Source organism: Ranitomeya imitator, chromosome 6 (genome assembly GCF_032444005.1).
Source record: "Ranitomeya imitator isolate aRanImi1 chromosome 6, aRanImi1.pri, whole genome shotgun sequence".
Taxonomy (NCBI): Eukaryota; Metazoa; Chordata; class Amphibia; order Anura; family Dendrobatidae; genus Ranitomeya; species Ranitomeya imitator.
Genome location: NC_091287.1, coordinates 36,179,992 through 36,196,095, shown reverse-complemented (window position 1 = coordinate 36,196,095; position 16,104 = coordinate 36,179,992). Strand labels below are relative to the sequence as shown.

General features: G+C 41.2%; 1 protein-coding gene across 1 annotated transcript in view; it reads right to left on the bottom strand.

Annotated features, from left to right (window-relative positions):
* The window catches only part of ITGA8 (integrin subunit alpha 8), a 180,110-nt gene that overhangs the window by 106,563 nt on the left and 57,443 nt on the right, over nt 1-16,104 (bottom strand). Inside the window, exons 7-9 of the mRNA XM_069729449.1 lie at nt 12,328-12,453; nt 4,106-4,150; nt 187-230 (exon numbers count right to left, since the gene is read on the bottom strand). Coding sequence (XP_069585550.1) covers nt 187-230; nt 4,106-4,150; nt 12,328-12,453 — 215 coding nt within the window. The remainder of the gene's footprint in view (nt 1-186; nt 231-4,105; nt 4,151-12,327; nt 12,454-16,104) is intronic.

Sequence of the window (16,104 nt, the reverse complement as noted above, 5' to 3'; positions counted from 1 at the left end):
AGCAAACAGAAGAGATCTTGAAAACACAAATATACTAGAGCGTTTTAGAACTGATCACTCTACAATTAATAATAAACTATATCATTAATAAAACGGGAAAAAAGTAAAATGCTTCAATAATTGATACTAATGGTGACAAGTAAAAAAAACATAATGATGTTTACATGAATAACCAATAATACATACATATCCAAAGTTCTGCTCGCCTCTTGGGATTCCAGCCACCAACTCTGTGGACAAAATGATATGAAAACGGCAGATAAAGAAGTGAAATGACAATAGCATTCAATGGCGAAAGTCTTTATTCTTTACTACCATAGAGACCAAAACTTTTTAGTGAAATAAAAAAAACATAATATGTAGCACTTGGTACAGATGCATGACCTTATGTACTCAGTGAAAATGAGAAGACTCTGTGAGTCCTTTCAAAGTCTGTCCAGTAAAGTCAACAAGGGATGTGCAGAAATCAGGAAATGTCAGCATATTAAATGTCCTCTAAGTAGCAGGATATGGAGACATAGAACGGCATGAGAGATGCATAGAGAGGCTTATCTTGTTTTCTGGTTATGGCAGTACCATAGAGCAGTTATCTGATCTTAATGCATTTCCCTTTGATGATAATGAGATGACTCTGCTAATATTGTCACAATCTATACAGTAAAGCCAACAAGTGAGGTTCACAAATTAGGAAATGTCAGCTTATTGTACGGGCTGTAAGTGGGAGGATATGGAATACAGCTCTTCTCCAGGAGAAATAGAGCAACATGAGAGGTGCATAGAGAGATTTATTCTGTTTTCTGGTTACTGCAGTACCATAGAGCAGTTATCTGATCTTAATACATTTCCCTTTAATGATAATGACATGACTCTGCTAATATAGTCTCAATCTATTCAGTAAAGCCAAGCGAGCTTCAGAAATTAGGAAATGTCAGCTTATTGTGTCTTCTGGTGGCCAGTGTTAGAATGGTTGTCCGTCTTTAAAAGGCTGCAGTCGGACATGCATCGGATGACATCTTGTTCCTGTCACCTGAGTACTTCAGCCTATCGCAGGACTCAGCAAACAGGTGAATAAAGAGCAGGATGTCAGAATAACTTCCTACTCATCATAATTTGTATGTTATAATGCTTAAAAATATATATATGTTTACTTATATAAAAAAGAACACAAGAAAGTAAAATAAACTATATTTATAATAAACAAAATATTATCTTTAAAAATTGAATAAAAAATGATATATTACTAATATAATATACGGTATTATAGGACTCAACATTTCATCTGGACCTGGAAATGCACAATAACATAGATTTTTATTACTTTCTGTATGGGAAATTGCATGTAACATTTCTGATTCTAATTACCAGTACACATTACGTTCTGCTGGGATCCAGTGTCTGACTAATCTGACTAACTTACTCAGACTCGCTAGCAAAACCCGGCTGTAATTCACATCACAACCACTAGGTTTCCCTATACAGACACATACAGCGAAAACGTCTCCCAACAGAGGATCACAAAATTATGCTGTTGTTTTTTTTTTTTTTAAAGATGGCCGTCTCACATCACTCATCTTATGATACGTTGCCTGAAGAAGAAAGGTAAGAAAAAAAACCTTCCACCTTCTGATAAATGGCTCTAATCACTTGGTCCCTGGCTGTTCGGACCTCTAAAGATCAGCTATGATCTGTGGGAGACCCAGACCGCACTCATTCAGTTCTCCTACAGCGCCTCCGCAGGCGAAACGGAGTATCTACCTTGAGTCCTCCAAACCAGAGATCCTTTTTGCAGCAGTTCTCCATTTTGGCTACTAGGATGGATCCTGAAGAGGAGATCACATCTATTAACTCATCATTCTTTATTAAAGATTTTTTTTTTTGTGTGTGTGTCTTTGAAACTAGGCCAACCTCTTTAAGCATCTCACAAATACTTGGATTATTTCTGACTTTTATTAATACCATTTGTCTAATATAACGTAGCAATAAATTAGATCAATCTGACATTTTGAATTATTCCTTTTTTTTTGTAAGATCAAAAGTTGATCACCTGGTTCCTGACTGTTGGGATGAGCTCTAATCTATAGGAAACCTGGTCAGCACTCATTCAGTTTTCCTGCAGCGCCCCCGCAGGACAAGTTGAGTAAAGGTCCTCCAAGTCAAAAATTATTTTTGCAGTTAGTAAGACTCGCCTCTATAAATTATCTTTATTTTTTTTTAACCGATAATTGGATGATTATGGACTTTTCGAGGGGGGAGAGAAAAATGGAAAAGTGTATGGCTATCGTAACAAAAAATGTAAGACGTAGAAGAATATCACATGGGTCTACAATGCGCTGATGGAACTACTGTTTTGATATACTGTACATCCTACTGGTTTCCTTACGGCCCTGCCCTTATGAAGTAGTTCAGAATAACTGTGTGATCTGACGAGCCGAAAGCAAAGAGCTCATGAGGACGGCTGGTCTAAAGGAAGTCTATTTCCAAAACACACTCAATCAATGTGATCTCCCATCAGAAACAGCTTGTTATAGGGTGGAAGTGGCAGGAGTGGAGCCTTTCATCTACTTCGTAAGACTCCGCGTACAGGCAGGTTCTTCTACAGCTGGTTCCTGTTATAGTAGTTCCTGCCCCTCTGTCTACATGTTCTGCCTCAAAACTCCGAAGCCTGCGCCCAGAGACCCTACAAACAAAAAATGGAACATCTCATTTACCCCTGACTTCAATTTTTTTAAACCGATATATTGGAGAGTAGAGACCCTCAACCCTATAGATGAAATTCGCAGAGGAATATATCAATCGGTGGTAATGTAAAAAATGTAGGAACTTGCATTCTTCTACTAAACAGTATGACGTGGCTCATTGCCCACAAGAAGATCTGACCTGACCCTATAATGTTAGGCTATGTTCACACGTGGCGTTTTTTTTTAACGCAAACTAAAAACTACTTTTTAGGCTACATTCTCATGCAATGAGATTTTTGGTGAGTTTTTTTTATGCTGCGTATTTAAAAAAATAAAAATAAAATACCAGTAATCTATTTTACTTAATGGGTGCAGAAAAATCTGCAACATCAAAAGCTCAACGTGGGAATGCAGCTTTACAGCACCAGCAAAAGCCATAAGGTTTCCGAAATCTCATACTGACTGAACTGTAAAAATGATGCATTTTTGAAAACTGCATTATGACAGTTCTTTTTGCAGAGTTTTTGCAGCATTTTTACACTTAAAAAAAAAACAATGAAAAAGAGCAAAAAACTGCAAGTATGCTGAATTTATGCTGCTTTTTTGGTGTATAAAATATAACTTTAATATACAACCATTGACACGTACAATCTACAGCAAAAAAAAAAAACGCACCAGAAAAGCTGCAAAAAGTGCTTTTTACTGCCAACAGAACAGGTTTTGCCGGCAGAAAAAAAAACTGCAGGAAAAATGCAACATGTGAACATAGCCTTATGGTGCCCTAACAATGCCCATAATATAACTTTTTTCGCTGTCCTGAAATTTTGGTAAAATTTTGTCCTAAAATTACAAACTGATGGGGAGCCTAGACAATTGCCCAGATTGGTCATCCCTAACGACAACACTGACTGTAACTATATGTTGGATTCTGGGCTTATTTTTCAAGCATACCCCCAAAATCCTGTAAAATCATGCTAGGGCTTATTTTTGTAGGTAGGTCTTATTTTTGGGGAAACACAGCTGTTTATTATAAAATAGGATCCAAGAGAACATTATTTATTCCAAATAATGTAGAGTATCCCAGAGCTACATATTTCAGGGGCCAACCTGGCACAGGAGGATATCATGGATTATGTATTAATTATGATATGCATTTTGAAAGTTTTAAAGGTCCAGACTGGTTTCTTCATTTGCAGCCATTAGTTTGCAGACCTCTATACTACCGAGACCCAAGTTTCCGTGAGTCATCATCGGATCGGGAAGATACGCATTGCTTCCACCAGTAATGCACCCATCCTTTAATATTTAATAGTCTCGCAGTTAACCAGAGGCGCATTACTGACAATGACGAATGCTTGATAAAGAGCTGCCTCCTCTTATGGGAACCCTAATGCACCCAGGTCTGCGGTCTGAGGTTAGTACATTACCTTGCTCAGAATCGCCTGTAAATTCTCCTACAGCCACTGAGTAACCTGTTAAGAAAGAAAGAGATAGAATGTGCAATCAATTCTGCATCCAGGCACATATCATAGCAGAAGCCGGGATTCACGATCCGTCCATTAAAAAACGGTACATAGAACATAATAAAAAATATAAAATGGACACTGTCACCTCTCCATTTAATTGCCATTGATTAATCATATTTTCTATATATTTTTACTATTTTTTTTTATTATATATATTATTACGAATGTGGATTTTTTTTTAAATTACTTTTCTTTATCTTGCTTAAGATGGGATTACCAGCATTTAGATATTTGCTTAGCAGCAGCAACATGTATCATAGGAAATAATAGCTTAGATATGACACATGGATTTGGGAGAGTGTTGTGGGCATGTTCTATCATCTGTGCAGAGGTCATTGCACAGAGAGGGGGAGGAGTCGAGCCATGACATCACCTATAATGAATGATGGATCTTGTTTTATCTATATATATTAGAATCGGTGGGAATTGAAGTCAAATTTCTTTTAAAGAACGTTGGTCATTGTTTTTTACATTTTACATATTACAGTCTATATTGAAAAAAAAATTACTGATCTCTTGCAGTTTTCTCTCTGGAGCGGCCTCAAAATAGGCCAACGCTTCCTGTTCTGTATAGATCACTTTTCAATGCCTATCTAGTAGAGATTGTGCAAACTGATTTGCAGGACTTGTTCCATCGGCCACGTAGGTAATCTATGGCCGCCGAACAGGAGATTCTGGCACTAAATGATAACTTCATGGATACTAAAAATGGCTGCCTAACTGCAAGAGGTAGGAGCAGGGACGTAACAATCGTGATCACAGAGGGTGCATGATGGAGGGAGACCCGCAGACACCGGCGCCTATTTCACCTGGATGTGCATCCTTGAACGCACATTCAACTAAAGTGTTTTGTGGCGCAGAGACCTGCCAGATCCCAGCACCGCAATACAAAGACCGGCAGCAGACGATGGCTTGCACATCACGGGTGGTGTATAGCAGTGATGTCATACATTGCCGGTTGTCACACATGTGGATTGTGGACCCACTGTGCCACGGCCGGGCTTACCCAGGAGGGCGCAGCTAGGCGGCTTCCTTGTTTTCGCTCAAGCTCCTGATGGTGGAGTTGGGCTTGAACTGCAGATAGTATAAACACTTCTAGGCAGTCCCCGGGACTGAAGCAGCTGACCCCCAAGGGTCAGGATAGCCATTGCGGATACGGCCTTGAAGTCACTGGGAGGACAGGATTAGTAACTAATTGAGACAAAACGGATTCAGGTACCACCGGAGCGGATTCAGGTTCGGGTACCACCGGTGCAGTCTTAGATTCAGGTACTTTCCTTTACGAATTGGGACGTGTGTGCCCGCACTAGGCGCACCACTGAGAGACCTGCGCATCGTGTGCAGATCCAGAGCAACAGAATACCGTATGAGAGGATGGACACACCACCAAGCTGCCAGGGCGGTGACTGTCAGAATCCCTGCTGGGAGGAGGGAAAAGGGCCACGCAGGGAGATGCTGACACTGGTGTTACACCTGTGCTGGCACGCTGAAGTCAGTTTCTGGCTTCTGTGCCGACTTATTTATTTTTAAAATGTGCTGTAGAAGAACGAAAGACATTATTGCTGGAAGGGGCTCAGGATGGAGGACATTATATTAGGAAGAGGTTCAGTATGGGTGTTGGCAGCAGATTAATCTCTGTACTGTCCAGCCATTTAACAGTGAATATATATTTATTCAGGAACAAAGATAACACAGCTTACAACTGTTATTTCGTATAGCTGAAGATCTTAGCATCGTATCTGTCAGATTGGAAAGTGAAAGTAAAATTATGCTCCAGGTACACACACAGTGAGTGAACAGAAACTTCCTGTTGTTTTTTTTTTTTTTTACAGTGCTTTACTGTTAATATAACGCTATTGCTGGAGACAGAAACTCATGCACTATTAAACAGTAGTAAATAATAGTTGATGCAATATATACAATAATAAGTATTATTCCAATAATGGGTGACATTGTTTTAAGATGGGGCCCAGGATAGAGGGCAGCATTATTATAGGAAGAGGCCAGGAGATGGATATAATTACTGGAAGGAGGCCAGTATAGGGCTATTACACCAGGGAGGAGCTCAGGATGTAGAACTTTATACCAGGAAGTGGCCCAGGATGGGAAAAGTTATACGAAGAAAGGGTTCAGGATACGAAACATTGATATAGGAATGGGTGGGAGGGGCATTATTACATAAAGGGGCCCAATAACTGGGGATTGTATTACAGAAAGGTCCGGGATGGGGGACATTAATTCAGTAAGGAGCCAGTACAGGGAATATTATTACAGGAAGGGGTCCAGGATGGGGAACATTATTACAGGAAGGTGTCCAGGATGGGGGACATTATTACAGGAAGGGGCCAGGATGGGGGACATTATTACAGGAAGGGGTCCAGGATGGGGGATATTATTACAGAAAGGGGTCCAGGATGGGGGACATTATTACTTAAAGGGGCCCAGGATGGGGGACATTATTGCAAGAAGGGGTCAGGATGGGGGACATTAGTAAAGAAATTGGCACAGGATGGGGGACATTATTACAGCAAGGGGCCAAGATGGGGGACATTATAACAGGAAAGGGCCAGGAAGGAAGACATTATTATAGGAAGGGGCCAAGATGTGGGACATTATTACAGGAAGGGGTCCAGGATGGGAGACATTATTACAGAAAGGGGTCCAGGATGGGAGACATTATTACAGAAAGTGGCCCAGGATGTGAGTGCTGCCTTTTTTGTTTGAGAGTATATGAGTTGGGGACTCTAGGTTCAGCACCTGTTCACACAGTCTTTGTTTGGTTGTAATGGTCAGTTTTTTTAAATTTGTATTCATTAGCCTTCTGACTGAGCACTCTGCCTTTTAGCCACAGGTGTTTTTAATCCCAGCAGGACCACTACCCCTCCACAGAGATATAGATTTTAGTCTAACAGAGGATTTATGTTCCCATACAGATGAAGACTTTATTGTAAGCGAGGAAAGGCATTGCTAGGTCCTGGAAACGAGAAATGCCTTAGCGTGGCTTCCAGGTACTCATGAATTGGCCTATTTATGCGCTAAACTTTCTCAATTTTTCATATTTCAGATTGCTGCCTTTTTTGTTTAAAAAAAAAATGATTACAGGAAGGGGCCCAGGATTAAGGACATTAATTCAGTAAAAGGCCAGGACGGGGGACATTATTACAGTAAGGGGCAAAGATGGGAGACATTATTACAGTAAGGGGCCAGTACAGGGGACATTATTGCAGGAAGGAGATGGGACAGAGGACATTATTACATGTGCGGTGAATACGCATATTTTTTATAGGTTCTATAATGATACAAGAGCCCATACATCTGACCAGCATGCAGGTGGGGGCCCAGGTCCAAATTTTGAACTGGGGCCCATCGTACTCTAGTTACATTACTGGGTAGAGATACCGTAAGAAAGAAAAATGGCTGATATATCAATGAAACACAGCATTCCATGGAAAATGTAGATTTTAGTGCTTTTACAGATTATAACACGAGCTGACACTGTACAGGAAGGATTACGGTACAGGCATAATCTTCTCATTATGTAAAAGTGGATGGTTGCAATTAGCTCTATTACAGTACATTATAAATGGCCACATCACAACAGGCCTCACATTATGCTGTAACAAATGAGAAAGCCTGGGGTTAAACAGTAGGTAGTGTATCATCTGCTTACATATGGGGAGACAATTACCGGAACCGGCAAACAGTCAATGCGAACCACAAATTCTGATTACACGCCAAGATCACGTAAACACATCCTAAGGCATCAGGCCCATCGTGGAGAATCCAATGTTCGTGCCGTACGTTGCATCAGACGTGGAACATAAGGATTTCTAGACTTCTTTACCATGTGGAATAGCGCGCGTATATTATACGTTGCCTGATTTCTACCTTTAGTTCATATAATGGCCGGTTTATAGCGACAGTAAAGGAGACATGACTGTCAGTGCCGTCTTGCCGGGAAATAATATGGCTGCCTACGCTGTTTAAAAATTACCTTGAAAATGAAAAGGAAATAATTACGGGGCTGATTATAGGAATGATACAATAATTATCCCATAGCATTTTTATTTTCCTAAAAAATGTCATAAATACCGTACATAGAATATACATTACCCCACTCTCAACTCCCAAAATAGGTACCACAAGGTAAAATCTATGGACAATTTTTATTCTTGTTCATTTGTATCCTGAGCGTAAAAATCAAGCAAATTTATAAAAAGTATTAATTGAAAATTTCCTAAGATTTTTCTGGTGTGCAGTCTGTGTAACTTCTTTAACTAGCGTGCTGTCCTGTTGAATCCGATATAAAGCAAACAGCACACTGTGTTTCTCTCTACTTTCCCTTTACCTTCTAGCGTGAAGATGGCCATACACACTGGGCTGAATGCACACATCCATGTTTCCAGGTCTGATAATATTTGCTTTTGCCAAACTGCTATTTGGATGATACTCTCCTCCAGTCCCGGGACTGTAGTTACAGCACATACGATTTCTATAGGTGTTGTATCCATACACAACCCTTACAGATGAGCGCTACCATCACCCTTACCCCCATTTTGTTTCTAACGGTAATGCCCTATATATGCATGTTTGTCCCAAATGTTGTAAATGGTAGATCAGACTGTGGAAAGGGAGGAAAGCATCCTAGTTATGAGGATCGCACAGGCTGTAGATAGGGAAGAAAGCATTCAGAAGAAATTCTGTGGAAGGGGGGAGATTCATATACTTTTCAGTCTGAGTGTGTGTCAACATACAGGAGGAAGAGCTCATGGGTCGTAGAAGAAGAAATAAGTCCAGATTTAAGTCTCCGAGGATCCAGAATAAACTGGGATACAGATGATGCAGTGATTTAGCAGGCTAATGTCAGGAATGGCTTTATTTTTCAACCAAAGGGAGCACAACATAACACTTCTTGGATGAGAGCAAAGTCACTTAATCAGTAAAACTTTAGCAACAGAGATGACCATATGGCCAATCACAGTATTGACTCCTCCGGAATCTCAAAGGCAGCAGTGTTACTGTATATGTTAGCTTCCCTGCTTTGGAGGTATCAGAACAGTAATATAAGCAGAACCGCCTAAAGCTTGCAACATGGTACTAGGGTCATAATTGCAATTCTTATTAGTTGGCCATTGGAGGTAAAAACTGGACCAAGACTGGACCCACTGAGCTTCAATCAGAACTCTCTCACATCATCTCCTACTGCGGCCACCGACCAAGAATCAAATGCATTATATATGCAATGGAAGATGGCGGCAACCGCGAGCGGATCGTCGGACAACGGAAGGTGAGAATAGCAGGTTTTTTGTTTTTTTATTATTTTTAACAGATCTTTTTACTATTGATGCCGCATAGGCAGCATCAATAGTAAAAGGTTGGGGACACACAGGGTTAATAGCAGCGGTTACGGAGTGCGTTACCCGCGGCATAACGCGGTCTGTTACCACCGGCATTAACCCTGTGTGAGCAGTGACTGGAGGGGAGTATGCGGGCGCCGGGCACTGACTGCAGGGAGTAAGGAGCGGCCATTTTCTTCCGGACTGTGCCCGTCACTGATTGGTCGTGGCTGTTTTGCCACGACCAATCAGCGACTTGGATTTCCATGACTGACAGAGGCCGCGACCAATGAATATCCATGACAGACAGAAAGACAGACAGACGGAAGTGACCCATAGACAATTATATAGTAGATATATATATATATATATATATATATATTTATTTATCACATTTTAAATAAAAAAAAAATAATGACATCTGCAACACAGCCAATTAGAAAAGTTATTTATTTTCCTTATTGCTAAGAAGTGATTTAACATAAACCCCTAACTTCCACCATTGCCTACAAGATAATTCCCGAAACTGAAAAGCACAAACACAAAAAATCTGTGTCCTCCCCGGGAGGTAAAGGAATTAATTTCCTCTCTATAAATGTCACAATGGTTTGTATATTTTCAATGTTAATAAACATTAGGATTTGTCTCTGCGAGAGATTATCTAAGAAAATAAAACTATCTCTACGTATATAAATAAATCACAATGTAGAGATCGGAACGAGACACTTTATAGAAGGGAAGACCTAAATGGACGACATCCTGTTTATACCCCACCGAGCCTTAACCGCTGGGATCACTTCTATAAATCCTTATAAATTCCAGGATTTTACTGTCTCGGATTAAACACATTTTCAATGTAAATTCCCATAGAAAAGCCCAGTTGCTCATGAAGTGATAGCTTTAAATAAAGTGGAGCGTTTGGATTTTTTTTTTTTTTTTTCAGATTCTCCATAAATCATGAAAGGGGATGTGTCACAAGGATAACCCCCTGTCCATCAGCTCTTTAGGTCATATGGACTTGATAACGGGGGTACAAAGCAGAGCCTGGACGCTCATGTGACTACATCACCTCCATGTATTATGGGATCACTAATTCCTTTAAATGGCCGGCAAGTAGTCCTACATGTTAGGGCTGGCGGAACGCACTAAATAATAAAGAGGTAGATATGAGGTGCGTTCGCAGCCCGGGATCCACCGTGCAGAGATGGTACCTGCTGCTGAGTAATGGCGGACGGACGCTTGCTCACACGTGGGTTAGACTTCACCCAGTGTGAATGGAAGTGAACTCTGTTGCTTCACAGAGTCGCCAAAATACGCCTCGCCCTGTTAGCAGTCACAGGGTGCAGCTGAAAGACACTAGTGGGATCCCTATGAATCACCCCCACTAAACTGGTGATTGGACTCGCTCTGACCCTCGGTGGCTTTTGAGCCCGCGCCTGAGGACGCCCCGAGTCAGATGCAGAGTCCAAGCGGGAATTCCCACCCTACAATGACAGGCTGCCAGGAAAGCGCACTGATTGCGCGTGGTGCCGTACAGATGGGCACTGCAAAAAGGCACTGTAATGTGTGCTACGTGTGCAGGTAGCACTGTCGGGCGCTAGATAGCTTCCACCATTCACGAGCAGTCAACAACGGTAGGAATGGGAATGATTAAGGAGCTTTCATACATCGACAGTCATTCATCTAAACTCACACGTTATCAAGCTTAACGGAGCTCTCCGGGACCTTCCTAGTGATCCAATAGGAGCTGCTACAGGACCTGAGCATGTGACCCCCGACCTCCAATGAGAGGTCGTCTCTTGGGCATGCTCAGTAGAGAAAAAGCAGGACTTGGTCCCAGGAGCGTCTGCTTGCCGCTGATCAGTGATGGTTATGTTGAGGAGAGCCATAAGATCAAATACTTAATTTACCTCAAGACGTAAGAGGTTGAGAGAAGCAACCCATAACATGTATTGTTTAACCTTACAAGCTTTCTCAGATCAAAAGTGAGACCCTAAAGATGGCTGCCATTTCCTGTCTCAGCATACCATGTGCTGATATCCAAGATAACGCCCACCCTGATGACCTCATGCATCCACCCACAGTGATGCCCACCTTGATGACCTCATGGACCAACCCACCCTGATGACATCATGGATCCGCCCATGGACTTGTTCATTGCCCAACCCACTAACCAATGGAATGCATCCGATCACTCCCATTTTAGAGCTAACCGAGCCCCCCTTACAGGGGATATATAAACCTGTGTCCTGACTGAATAAAGTTCTTGGAGCTGAGCCATAGATTGATCAAGGAGAGTTTACATCTGACTGTGTGTTGTCATTTATTCATTTCTTTGGTGCGCACCTGATCAATACCCATTAGGCCAGGAGTAGGCAACTAAGTGAACATTTATTAATTGTTCAACCTAACAGTTACAATGGCTGGACCTGGAAGGGCAGCAGTAACCAGCCGCACAGTATCAGCTTGAGCCAGATGCTGGGACCGACGTCTCTGCTGAGAAGACTCCACTGCGGCTGGGGAAGACTGGGAGACTGCAGCGGACATGGTTCGAGGTTTCCCCTGTGCAGCAGCAGGAACTCGACACCTAACACTACATTTCCCATACAGGGGAAATCAGTGGCCAGATGTGGCGTTACCAGTGTGAGACATGTAATGACTGACAGTCTGCTCTCTCTTCTATAAAGCAAGGGAGGAAAATAGAAGAACATTGAGATAATGTCGGCCAAGTTAGGAGATGTTGGCCATCAATTCATGCGTCTGCTGAGGGTTCTCTTTACGACTTACCTCTGTAGCTATAGTCGTAGGCAGAGTCACCCACTTTGGTCTTTTTCTCTCCAGCAAGGTTTCTGATAATGCTCCGGAAGGAATAGCCTTTAAATATCTCCACGACGTTGGTACTGAAGACCTGCCCTGAATACAAATACAATTATTTTATGAATCTTTTAATATAAATAAGAGTTCTGTTAATTTAAAATTGTTATTTCAACAAACTTTGCCTGAATTAATAGTACAAGGGACTATAAGACATTTGTAATACACTTTATACGGTAACTATTAGTCTTTCTCCACTTATAAGCCACTTCTCCCCCACTCCTGATCTCATCATTCACTCTAAAAAAAAAAAAAAAAATTCCAAATATGGAATCAGACTCTCTTCCCCTACATTACGCTGCTCTCAAATTCAGGAGCAAAAATCTGCTGACAGATTCCCTTTAAGGTAAATGGACACCAAATACTACAAATGTAGAAGCTCTTAATAAATCAGTTTTATTTAGGTCTAATTGTGGAATTATCTTGGAGCCCCAATGTAAATTCCATATTTATGGGCTTGCTAACTAACCACCAGGACATCCTTAGATTTACTGGTATATGATGATGTCATGCTGTAGGATGGATGGACATAATGATAAAGACGGATTTCTGGATCAAGTGGTATGGCCCCAACGAGCATGAAAGCATTAATACATCACTGTCTGTTTAAAATGATATTAGTGCACCTCTTAGGCCGTATAACACAGAGGAGGATCGTGTTGTAATGCTTGGACTGGCTGGCGGCTCTCCTGACCCAAGCGCGACAGCATGTATTTCTATGCAGCTATCATTCTCAGCTCAGGAGAGCCGCCAGCCAGTCCGTGCACTGCGATGCGATCCTCGTCCATGTTATACGGCCGTCTGACTGCACTTTATAGTGACACTGTTTTCTAATGACATAATCATATGGATTGAGTTGTAATCATTGCATTCCCTTTAGTTTCAGCCGACAGAAAATAATATTTCCTGGTGTAGGATTCAGAAAATCTCTAATCATCCATCCCGTATAAGCTTGTTGCTAATGATTTATATTAAACAGATGGTAGACGGCCATGTTTTTTTGTCTCCAAATCAGAAATATAAAATGTTCCCATCATGGAAGGAGAACATATAATTCCAACTCCCCCTAGAAATAGCAGTACCTGGATAAGCTGTCCTGTGTGTATACATGTGGAATAACAATATTTCTGGCCATTATATGACTTTTTTTTACTATATGTGCTTTTTTTACTGCTCACTTTATTCCTGAATGCGCAGTTAAGCAGCTTTCTAAACAGTCTTCATATAAAAATCTACAATTTTGCTGCTGAAGAAAGTCCGTCACCTAGCTCAGTTCTTTCCAAAACTGTTACAAACCCATTAGAACTCCTGCTTATGGTTCTGACAGCTCTCTCTGCACTCTCACTCACTTCTCCCACTATTAGGCCACGTTCACACTAGCAGTATTTGGTCAGTATTTTACATCAGTATTTAAAAGCCAAAACCAGGAGTGGGTGATAAATAGAGAAATGGTGACATGTTTCTATTATACTTTTCTCTGATTGTTCCACTCCTGGTTTTGTCTTACAAATACTGATGTAAAATACTGACCAAATACTGAACGTGTGAACGTGGCCTTAAAGGTAGCAACAGGTCAGGGGTTGTACACAGATGTGCATGCTGTGAATGGAGAAAAGCATCTATAGTATCAGGGAGGGCAGAGAGAAAAAAAAAGGCTGTAGAGAACTGAAAAGTACATGAAGAAAAAATAATTGAAACTGTGCTGGTATATAAGCTAGTGAACACAGCAGTACTCTGGATACATGTACATCTCACATCCAGCCTAAATTACTGGGAGAAAAACTCCCAAAAAGATAAAAATCTGCAACTTGGATCAGGCTGCAAACTGGATATATGTGTGTGGTGGTGGAGTGTGAAAATGAATGAGGGAATGACAACTGCAGACTGAAATTTTAATAACTAAAGGTAACCACTGACACATAAACATTCTTTTTTTTCCATGTCAAAGGTGTCCATGGCCTTAAAGGTGTCATAGCAGTTATCCTCATCATTAAGAAATGGTGCTCCCTTATAATCAATGAGGGACCAACCTTCCCCAACAATATTGAACATGAAGGCATCCTTTATAAGTTTTCACTTATTGTCTCAGTAACCCTACCTTTCTTAAAGAGATGGCATATTGTATTGATATGAAATCACCTTTCATTAGTAATACAGATATCATTGAGGCAGGTGTGGCCATACCATATGTGACACCGATGTAGCCGCACATTGGCCCAGTCATTTAGGGGGCTCACATCAACCATTAAACTACTACTACTATATTGAATGTTTGTTACCTGCACCTCAAAATATCTCTAGAATTCGACCTTTTATTACTGTTGCTCTTATTCATTCTTGACTGGACTATTGCAACTCTCTACTAAGCGCTCTCCCTCTTATTAAACTCTCTACTCTCCAATTTATCGTGAATGTGGCAGCCAGCATCATAGTTATGTCCAACTGCTACACTGATGCCTCCTCCCTGTTCCAGTCATTGCACTGGTTACCCATCTGCTACAGAATCCAATATAAACTTATCTCTCTCAACCACAAATCTCTTTACAGTTCTTGCACCATGCTAAATCTCCTCCCTCATCTAAGTCTATCACCCTACCCATCCTCTTTGTTCTGTTAATGACCTACGCCCTCTATGATCCAAACCTCCCACTCCCGTTTCCATGATTTCTTTCATGCTGCACCAGTTTTTTTGGAACGCACTACTCCAGACAATCCCAGTATTCACAGCTTCAAGGGTTCCCTAAAAACACATTTCTTTAGACTGGCCTCTCCCCTCACCTGACTAATCTAGCTAACTATCCCCTGTTCTCTCTTCCACGCACTTTGTATCTGTACAGATACTGGATGGTGACCAGGCCGCTTTATTTGAATGCTCCTATTTATTATACCGATGGCTCCTTTAGTGTTACCGCTCTTTCTTCATAGAGTGCAAGCTCGCGAGCAGGATCCTCATGCCTCTTGGTATGGGATCAACTATATTTTACTCTGTAATGTCTTATCTTGTTTGTACAAGTCCCCTCTAAAATGTAAAGTGCCGCAGAATATATTGGCGCTATAGATATACAAATTATTATATGGTATTATGGGATGACATTTATGAATTTCATTGCTCATAATTATTAGGGGATTTTAAGAAATACATAAAGGGAAGCTCCATGATGAGATAAGGAAGAGTAAAGAGTCCATATTTTCCTGTTGTCCAGGGGTCTTTGCCGTCTGGGTGCCCCCAGGTAAAAGTTGTGAACCAACAGGGGATGCAGACGCTGTAGTTACACCTTGGCTTTTAGTGCCTGATGGGGCTCAATGGTCCCTGCACCCCATAACATAACAGCAGTGCTGTAAGTGGTCCACGGTAGGGGTGGGTGGTCTTAGTATAAGTCTTGCTTAGGAACCCAAGAGCTTTAAGTAACACCTCTCATTTAAGAGCTATTAAATCAGACCTGGTCAAATGGAGCCAACGCTTAACCACACATCTGTTACCTTTTTATGACCGGAAATGGTAAAAAAAAAAAAACGAAAAAAAAAGAAAACGTAAAGGAAAAAAGCAGATCAGCAATTGATCTGGCTGAACATGCAGAGGTAGAACACGAGGTGTCTGGATAATGGTTCTCAACAGGTGGAAGTAATATCCCAATGTTAATGACGAGCATAATTAAAGCAGATTTTATTTTAGTGCATGAATTTGGTAAT